The sequence below is a fragment of the Laccaria bicolor genome, genomic scaffold, assembly GCF_000143565.1.
Source record: "Laccaria bicolor S238N-H82 LACBIscaffold_65 genomic scaffold, whole genome shotgun sequence".
In the NCBI taxonomy this organism is placed as follows: Eukaryota; Fungi; Basidiomycota; class Agaricomycetes; order Agaricales; family Hydnangiaceae; genus Laccaria; species Laccaria bicolor.
Window position 1 is genome coordinate 128,815 of NW_001889936.1, and position 10,098 is coordinate 138,912.

General features: G+C 46.3%; 3 protein-coding genes across 3 annotated transcripts; 1 reads left to right on the forward strand and 2 right to left on the reverse strand.

The window, feature by feature from the left end:
• Positions 1-5,693: 5,693 nt before the first annotated feature.
• LACBIDRAFT_295853 (uncharacterized protein) lies at positions 5,694-7,812 on the forward strand (the record flags this gene model as incomplete). Its single annotated transcript, XM_001889280.1, has 8 exons — positions 5,694-5,805; positions 5,879-5,891; positions 6,172-6,233; positions 6,285-6,383; positions 6,435-6,490; positions 7,010-7,337; positions 7,501-7,514; positions 7,570-7,812. The coding sequence occupies 6 exons, from the start codon at positions 5,694-5,696 to the stop codon at positions 7,037-7,039; spliced, it is 372 nt and encodes a 123-aa protein (XP_001889315.1). The 3' UTR covers positions 7,040-7,337; positions 7,501-7,514; positions 7,570-7,812.
• Positions 7,813-7,964: 152 nt separating this feature from the next.
• Positions 7,965-8,795, reverse strand: LACBIDRAFT_314912 (uncharacterized protein; the record flags this gene model as incomplete). The annotated part of the gene is made up of 5 exons (XM_001889309.1): positions 7,965-8,197; positions 8,253-8,360; positions 8,419-8,489; positions 8,561-8,698; positions 8,773-8,795. 5 exons carry the CDS (start codon positions 8,793-8,795, stop codon positions 7,965-7,967), a joined length of 573 nt encoding a protein of 190 aa, XP_001889344.1.
• A 207-nt stretch (positions 8,796-9,002) lies between these two features.
• LACBIDRAFT_334531 (uncharacterized protein) lies at positions 9,003-9,874 on the reverse strand (the record flags this gene model as incomplete). The annotated part of the gene is made up of 2 exons (XM_001889310.1): positions 9,003-9,501; positions 9,765-9,874. The coding sequence occupies 2 exons, from the start codon at positions 9,872-9,874 to the stop codon at positions 9,003-9,005; spliced, it is 609 nt and encodes a 202-aa protein (XP_001889345.1).
• Between the last annotated feature and the right edge of the window lie 224 nt (positions 9,875-10,098).

Here is a 10,098-nt window from a genome sequence, read left to right on the forward strand (position 1 = left end):
CTTTGATTCATTCGGCTGAGCAATATTGATGTCTCTTAATTGTAGTACTTAATGCAGTACAAGTCTGTAGTAGTACATGTGTTACTGGTTGTTAGGGTACTTGTCCTCACTCTTGTCCTCTCCTTCTCCATTCTCATCACAATCAATATCTTTCCTTTTTTCTCTTTGTACTACATTACTAGCTTCCAGTTAGTTGTATTCTGGCTACTATTGATTGAATAGTTGTTTTCCGTCATTGTCTAGTATAGCGCACTTGCAAGCGCACTCAATATGAATTGTAACCTGTATCAGACACCTTGTTTGGATCACAAGTGAAACCAAACTGATCCTGTCATTGCAAGTGAAACCAAACAAGTTCCTATTTGAGTACTTACACCTACAGGAACTTTGTAGCAAACAGAGGAATGTTCTAGACAGTACTTTGTCATGCCCCACTGATTCCTGCAGGAATGGAGCCATTCCACTGGAATCCGCAGGAATGGCACAGGAATCCACAGGAATGGCACAGGAATCCACAGGAATGGCCTAAAACACATATTTTGGAGCCTAGAGTATATTATGGAAAATTCCAAGCTTAGCTAGATGTCATGTAACTTAATCAACTCAGACCTTATGCTCATAACTTCTAATGATATTTAGACTTGAGTAGGGAGAATCACAGTGTAATTGATAGAACTACATAAATCTATTCTACTACATTGAGTGTTAAAGGGAAGGGAGAGGGAGTGGTAGGGAGAGATGGTGGTGGAGAGAGGGGAGAGAGTGGTGGAGAGAGAGTGGTGGAAAGAGAGTGGTGGAGAGAGATGGACAGGAGGGGGTGTGATGGAGGGGGGAGGGAATGATGGAGCAGGGAGGGAATGATGGAGGGGGGAGGGAATGAGGGGGAGTGGAGGGGGGGGAGTAGTGGACTGGAGGGGAGGGAGTGGTGGGGACTGGAGGGGAGGGAGTGGTGGGGACTGATGGGGACTGATAGGAGGGGGAGAGAGTGGTGGGGACTAATGGGGGGGGAGGGAGTGGTGCTGGGCCTCTCATCGTGTTCGTGGTGGTGGGCACTTGATGTGTCTTTGTCGTCTGTCGCATTGTTGTCCTCGTTGTGTTGTTGTCCTTGTTGTGTTGCCGTCGCGTGTCGCTGTCATGTCCTTGTCGCATGTCTTTGTTGTCGTGTCCTTGTTGTATGTCCTCATTGCGTGTCCCCATTGTCATGTCATTGTTGCGTGTCTCCGTTGTCGTGTCCTCATCGTGTGTCCCCATCGTCATGTCCTCGTTGTCACGTTGTCGTCGCATGGCCTTGTTGTTGTTACCACGAGCTGTTGACACGGCGGGGGGTTGTTCAGCCGTTGGTTGCTGGTGACGTGGCATTGCCATGTTGTTTTCGTTGTGGCTGGTGTCTGCTGTTGTCATTGTGGGCGGCCAGTGATCGTGGTGGGCAGTGACGGCAACGGCAATGATGGTGGCTGGTGGTGGCCGTTGGCAAGGGTGGTGACATGGTGTGCCCGGTTGTTGTCGACAATGATGGTGGTGGTGGTTAGAAGACAAATGTTGTGGATTGTTTGATGATGCCAAATCAAGTCTTGGCAAACACCGAGATTCGATTTGGGCATGTGGGCATATTAATGTTTATTAATTTTATTGATTAGTAATGTGAATTCCGGACATTGCATTCCTGTTGCATTCCTTTTTGTCCATTCCAGGGACCATTCCGGCTACTAATCAGGAATGATGTCATTCCTGAGGAATATTTGTCCCCCGGAATGTCATTTTGGCTGGTGTCTCTGCCAAATTTGATTCCTCTGGATTCTGCAGGAATGACCAGAATCTGGCAGGAATCAGTGGGGCATGATAAAGACCTCCACCCAATGACTTGGTTACCTTGACCTTCTTTTTAGGGTGAACAGCCTTGACAAATGTGGAAATCAGAGCAGTAAGCTTTCGTTTTGTGGCACTGATGATTCTGCCTGAGGAAGATTTTTTTGCAGGAGGTTCTGGGAACTCCGACATACTGAGTTGTAGGTTAAACTTTTTCCAGGGTATGCGAGAGTGTATTCAGGATGGATTTAAGGTTTGAAAAATATTTGAAACTGTACATAGGGACTTGGCACGTAATTACATTTCTGTTCTGGCACATGCAGCAGCCGTGCTGTTGTGCTGAAACCCTCCAAAACCCTCAGCAAGGGTACGGGTTGTGCCAGGGGTACATAAATGCTGACCCACACCTCTACCCACCTCTACCCACCTCTACCCACCTTGAAAACCCGTGCAGGTTGGCATACCCTTGGTGAACACTAGTGACAATCCCTACCAACAAATGGACAGTGGGATACCAATTTCAATAGCACCATTGTTCATGTGGAATGTGTAGTAGCTTATTGGTCAAGGGTTTTGCAATCTGCTGAGAGAAATTATTCTCCAACTGAAAGGGAAGCATTAGAGTTAAGGGAGGGACTCATTAAGTTTCAACTGTACCTTGAGGGTGAAAAGGTCCTCACCATTAGCGATCATGCGGCACTAACCTGGAGTAAAACTTTTCAGAATGTTAATCAAAGGCTACTTACATGGGGATTTGTATTTTCTGCCTTCCCTAATATGAAAAACAGTACACTGGGCAGGCTGGGTCCATTCAAACATTGATCCAGTTTCTTGACTATGGAGACAACAACCAGTACAGGAAGGACCAGTAAATGTTGACTCAGTATCATTGAGTTTGAAACCAACAGAAGACCCACTCAAAAACATGTTTGAGGAGTTAGGACCGAAATTTGAAGAAAGTTTATTAATGGTAGCATCCAATTTCATGACTTCAGAATTGAAGACAGAGGAAGAAACGATGCATGTACCAGTTAGATTACAAATAGAGGATTCTGAGGAAGCAACAAAGAAGTGGAAATCTCTCAATTGACATCACAAAGTCATTTAACTCTAGTAGGAATGGACCAAGCCAAAATATTGAGATGGAAAGCAGCCTATGAGGGCAATCCTCATTTTAATTCAGTACTTAAGGCTATAAGGGAAGATGAAAATAACAACATACCTTTCCCACAATATCAGTATTCCGACAACAGCCTTTTATATTTTGAGGATAGCATGGGCGATACCAGGATGTGTGTCCCAAAGGGACTAAGGAATGAAGTAATGTCTGAGAGTCACAATACTATCTCGGAATCGACCCATAGCAGCTATTATAAAACCTACAACAGAATTAGTGCAACATATTATTGGCCTCGTATGTCCAGGGAAATCAAGAGTTTTGTCAATACTTACAATGTGTGCCAGAAGATGAAACCGAGGAGACACGTGCTGGTTGGTTTACTACAATCCATACCCATTCCCTCCCAACTGTTTGAAGTGGTCACAATGGATTTCATACCTGAACTTCCCTTGTCAAACAGGTTTGATAACATTCTACATAGTGCTAAGTGATCGAAGGAAAGAAACAAGTGCCTGGCGCCTCCATGCAAATGCCTTTCAATCTCAGCCTGATCCGGACGACGGTACTGTGGAAGATGATGGTGTTGTACTTGATGGAAATTCCTGGCAGTTCCTCTTTGTCTCTGTCCTTGTTTGTAGTCCCAATGACCACACATTCCTCCCCAGAAGTTGTGAATCCCAACCAATTTACTACTTAGCTGTGCCACCGTTTCTTCTCCCTCTGTTATTGGCAGACTTGTTGAAGAAGGCGGCCTGGGAAATTCAAGTTTCTCTATCTGCTTGGCCGCCCACACTTCAGGCAGCAACAGATATGAAGGGCCACATATGTGTGAACATAGGCACTAAAAACTAGAGAATAGACCAAAAGCAGTGTTCCCTCAACATATTTGCTCTCATTTTCTAAGTTTGGTGATGGAATGGTATATCCAACATCTGCATAAAACAAATTTACAATAAAAAAAGGGACCAGATCAAAAAAATGATTGAATGAATATGATCTAAATTCATATTTAGAATTTGCTGAACTTCCTGGGCCAAGATTTTAGCGTATTCTAAATATGAGCTCAGATCATATTTATTTGTTCATTTTTTGGATCTGATCCATTTTTTTAATTGTAAGTTTGTTTTATGCATATCTTAGAAATTGAGAGTAAATAACCACATAGCGTGCCTTCAGGCGCAAAACCCGATACCCAATTTTCTTAACCATCCATCATTCGTAAAGCTACATATTTGGGTGGTACAACATTTTTTGTTGTTTGTCGCTAGTCACCGGGCCCCTTTTACCACAAGTCTTGGACGCAGTTATTATCCTCGCAGGTCGACTTGTGGTTACAAAAACAACTGTATTTAAACCAAATTTAAACAAGAGAATCCCCCAGTCGTGCTTAAGCTTAAGCCTCTGAAGGAGCAGTCAATAGAACAAACAGATACAAAACATCCTCAAAGCTGCCAAAAATAAAGGCTCTGGAGCCATGTCTGGAACAGTCAATGGTTTTTCAATTTTTTTCAAAAATATGCATCTAAGAAGTAGGGTACTTTACCCTGACTACATATGTAAAATTGTAGATCAAGAGCAAAAGTTGTTCAATTTTGACAGATTTATTTTCAATTTTGGATAGATTTATTGTAACACAGTCCAGATCTTGATATAAGTACAACTCTTTTGCACATGAAGCTCAAGGCAATGTCAGGAAATATTAATAACATACCAGTAGCTCATGTATCAGCATTTGATAGCAGTGCAACAATTTTTTTTACCTGTTGATTCTTTTTTTGTTGCCTGCTGGATGGCAACATGCCATTAGGAAGGAGAAGTGTATGTAAAGTGCTTCCACATACCCTGAAATATTTTATTAGCATTGGCTCATACTTTGATGAGCAATTGCATTGAGTAGAACTGACTTTATATGCTCAGAACAACACAAATTTTCTTCCCAATGGTTCAAAAATGCATTCTGGATTCAAATTGGAGTATCCTACAATTTATCACAAGTAAAGTGAGCTATTCAAATATTTTTCTGGCCTGCGGCACATAACATGACAAGAAAAGCCTGTAGGGAGGTGAACTGCTTGAGCAGCTGCCTATTTGGGTGTTAATCCCAATCGGGTGTTAAATTTTCCCAGGTTCCAGAACTACATTACTGTGATTTCAGACATTTTGCCTATCAAATTTTACTGACCACATAAGTAGAGGTAAACATAGAATACAGGTATTTTTTTTCTCAGCCTGCAGCACAAGTTATGGTTTTGTGGAAGATTGTGTGTGTTAGAGGCTGCCTGCCTATTCGGGTGTTAATTTTGATGGCAATCCCAATTGGGTGTTAATTTTTGATTGTTCCCAAACGGGTGTTAAATAACGCCCGATTAGGCGTTATTTTGTTCCAGACATGGCACCTGAGCCAAAATAAACACGAGAAGACGGAAAGAGGAGAGGCGGGCAGAGCCGACGGATAAACAACTGCAAAAGATCCTCAAAAGTGCTAAAAATAAGCAAACGACGACGGGAAGGGCCGAGATGGGTCACGAGAACAACAAACAAGTACAACTTTGAAAATATTTTCTTTGAGTGAACCCGAGGGTATAAGAACCCTCTACTAACGTATCGGGTATATACCAGGACAAAAGAGATTTCAGCATATCCCACCGTTTTGAGAGCATATGTTTATACATATGTAGCCCTACATATTCGTCGCTGTCTCAAGTGCCACTTTGAACACTGTCTTTTCTACTTATCGTATTGGCGGCGCTCGCTGACCACACCGACGATGTACGACGACTCTTCGCTTGTCAACAAGCTGGATTCGGCAGTGCCAGCGCCATTGGCCGAGTTCGATGCTTTCCCCAAGCTTCTGTCAGATGAGCTACACCTGAGTGGTGGTGGGCAATCTAGCTAGCGACATTTATATCGGGAGTTGACATTGCATTTAGGCTGTGCTTGACATTGGACAAGTGATGGCGCACAAGTGAGTTCTTTTCCTACAGCCTCCAACCGTTTCAACTGACCAATGTTAAGGGAACACTCGGGAAACTTTGTCTGCCCGTCAAGTCATTTCACAATCCTGGAAATCCCGCGGCTTCTGCGCCAATTTGTTCCGAAAAAACAAGTCCAACTTCAAGCCAACGTATAACTATCACCACACGGCAACGAATGTAGAGTCTGGGGTTCTCTTGCGGTGAAACGGGCTACAGGTACGCTTTTAATCCCATTCCTTGGGACTTTCCCTGACTTATGGCGAATGAAAGCCAATCTTCACATCACTCTCTTGGCCATGGTTATGCCAGCTATGAACATGTAGACCATAACCGTACGTCCTCCCTCCCCCCTTCCCCGACATCCAAGCTTACGTCGCCCTTAAAGATGAACCTCTTGCACGTCATCACAGCCTTCTCATTCAGGCCCCATTTCCCCGACATCACCCAACCATTGGACGACTCTTTCGAATCCACAGACGAACGTAAGTACCAGTTCTCTTTCCAATACCCCACCTAACATCCCTCCAAAACAGGTTTCGTAGCATATCGATACTTCTTACACGTCGTCCTGGCAACCTACATCGCCCTTTTACACCCGCATAATGCAGCATAACCAAGGCACCCCAGGCATCTTCTTCAAATTCAATTCAGACCCGCTTGCAATAACACAACACCAATGAACCACAACCTTCCTCCAAGTCCTCATCCGCTGCATCGGCGTCATAGGGGGAGTTTTCGTCTGCATGGGGTACCCATTCCGAATAGCCACACGCGCAGTAAAAGCAGTGAGCGGCACAGACCAAACACCAGGGATCGTCGCCAGAGTGGGACTCAGATCGAAATGGGGTGGGGGCGAACTGCCCAAGAGGGGAAGATGGTTCCTCAGGGGAGTGGCTCGGTTTTGGAAGGCTCAAGCACGTCGCCGTATGCTAGTTATGCCAATACGCCGCTTACGGGTGGGTTCCCTCCCTACCCCTGCTCCTCAGGGCGTCCCGTCCTCTTTTGCGGGCTCGTCGTATTCGCACCTCGTTCTTCCACCCCCATATCATGTACGGTTACGATGGACAAGACGACTCCAGTGCGAAGATGAATATTCCTCAACGCCCTACAAATATACAAAGTCCGTGACTTTTCTTGAATAGCGCCGGCCGGACCTGGTTCAAGACCCAATTTGCGGGACCGCCCCCGTCCTGGATAGAAGTAGGCAGTCTACGCTTTGGCTGCCTCCAACCAGCTATAAGCCCAGTTCTCCGCCCTTTTCTAAAGCATTTCGCGACAAGCCAACGAGCGAAGCGAATAGGATGGATGCAACGAACATCAAACACTGCACCCCTTCTTTGTGCTCCTCGTGTTTCTTGAAGGCACGCACACCACCAGCAATGGCGACGACCCCTGTAGCCAAACCACCGGCGATATATTCCATGAAGAGAGTTTGACCCAACTGTGTTCTGTCACCCGCCTCAAGTTCCTTCCTGTGCTATTCATCATCTAACCAAACTTTCTTCTCCACGGCGTGGGGTGCCATTGTCTTATGATGGTTTCGCTCAACCCGTCAGTGGCAGCTGGTCATGGAGGATTGGCCTTGGGTTGCCTTCGGCTCCGGGGAGTATACGTGCGTCTGCGAGCTTGGGACCTAGGTCAACGTCAGGTGGTGCGACTGCGATGGGCATGGGAAGGACTCCTAGTACGGACGAACATGAAGGACTGACGCGAGCTTTCCGCCTACTCCGAACACTGCGATTAGTACCAATGGAAATGGGAGTGGGGATATAAGCTGTCTGCCGAAGAGACCGACACCTGTTGGGCCTAAGAGGGACGGTTGACGAGGATGGGGAAGAGCCGATATTGGGTACTACTACCATCCTGTAGATATATGTATTGGGCTCCTTCTCGCTTTGAAGATCTTCATTGAAAACATGGATACAACATGTATGCAAACGAACAACACTGGAACGAACGAACGAAAGACAAAAGCAGAAAACACAGAAGACAAAACACAACCCGCAAACCACCACTCAACGCACAACGCACAAAACCAACTTCCTCACTCGCACCAACAACAATCAATCCTCAATCCCAATCATCCTCCTAACCAACAAATCCAGCTTCCTCGTCCTCAACAACCCCTCCAACCTCAACACCATCTCATCCTTCGTCCCACCCACCACAATAGCCGGGTTTCTCTCCGCATGAGCAGACAAATTACGCCGAAGTGCAGCGCACGATAAGGCGCTGCACGCCTCTGGGTCCGTTATCAACGGGGACGAAGGGTACAGGAGGTACGCTTTCGGTATATCTTTCAAACAATCCAATCAGTATCAGAACGTTGTGAAAGAGAAACTCATACATACTATCAATATAATCCTCACACCCCCACGGAACCTCAATATCCACAATCCACTCCTCCTCATCGACCCTCTTCGCCAACGTCCTCAACCCGTTCATGTCGATGCTCGTATCTGCGATGGAGAGGTAACACAGTTTGGAGAGGAGAAGGAATGGCGGGTACGGATGTACTGTCGATGTCGGGGTTGGTGGCGAGCGTTAGTTGGGTTAGGGTGTGTTTGAGTGGGATGAGGAGGTATACACTGCGTGTCGAGTGATGGTGGGTAAGTGAAGAGGGGGTGAGAGGGAGGAGGGAAAAGAAGACAAGACTTACGCCTCGTTTCCTATCCCTGTATTGTTCAGAAAGAGAACGGAAAGCTTGGGGAGGCGGTGGATGTGGATGATGTCGAAGTCGCGTACGCGTGTTCCACTGAATGAAAGTTCGGTTAGGGAGAGGAAAGTGTTGGGGGTGCTGGATGTTGTGTGAATGAAGAGGGATCAACGACGCAACATGGAAGGCAGAGGGAGTAAAGGGCAAGAACATACTCGGAAACAGGTCCTTGCCGCATAAATTGAGCCCATTCTCATCAAAAAGGGAGTTTACGAGGGATATACGCTCCACGTCGGTGGTACGCAGAATGTCGAGGATGCGGCCGTTAATCTTAATGTGTCCTTTAACCAATCAAATAAAGTGAGATATATGCGGAGTAGTGAGGAAATACCGTGGTCTGAAAGGAAATCCGTGATAGCTTGATGTGAAGCGTCCTTGATGTTCTTCAGTCGTTCGAATAATCGAATTCCAGGTATAGATCCTTGATGAGCTTATCCAAGTCGGGTTTGGTCAAAGGTTTCGGATGGTCTTTAGGTCCAGGTTTTCTAGCAGGAGAAGAGGCGATAAGATACGTGAGAGGTTCCCTGTTGTTGTGAGTGATGTCGAATTTCGTAGAGGCGTTATACGTAGCCTGAGACTCGGCCGATCTGGAGTACTTGAGTGGGCCTTGGAGGTCGCTGAAGGATGATAAACGTCTGCGTTTCAATACCAGCGTTTCAATAGAGCTATGGCCATCGTGTTTCCGAGTACTGTTTCGTTCCAGATCGTTGACAAAGGCAGAGTACGGAGGAGGCAACAGAGGGTTCAAGACACCAGGATCGATAGCCCGAGCATGAGATACATATCTGCCGACAATCCAGTCCACGTCGTCGTCAACGTCACTTTCCAAGGTAGACTGGTCGAGGGTCCTAGCAAAGGAAATGAAGAGTTCTTGACCGCGTCGCCTAGTAATACTAATAGAAGTGGGTCTGTGAATCCGAACGCGGTGTCGCAGAGAGCTGAGAGAGATAGGTATTCGTAACTGAGCCCATTGTCGTCATAAAGGGTTCCTCTTTGACCTTGCACCATCGCCGGCACCCTCAAATGGTAACCCTCACAGACCTCCCTCACTCACTAGAACCAAGCAGGAAGATGACCTGGTCTGTCCATACACCCTACGTCGACCGTCCACCCATTACACGGTTGTGTTAGATCAACTTCTGCTCACCACGGGATCCACGACGAAGAGCTACCACGAGGACCTGCCCAAGATCTTGATGTCAATGAACGGCGGTAGCCCGGGTGAGCTGAACGGTGAGGTGGCACGCAGTGTTGCATGAAAAGGCCGAGGAGGACTGGACACGTTCCGTGGCATGAGTGAATAATGACGATGGACCTTGGGTGAATGATAAGTGGCGGAAAAATTGGTTGGATCGGATGGAGAGGCAAGAGTGAGTTGTTTTTCACGCCTTTTCTTTGTTTCCAGACTTATAAATGTTGGAAGAGTACAGATACTATCACTACCCAGACCCGCTCCACCACCTCCAGCACCTTGAAATGCC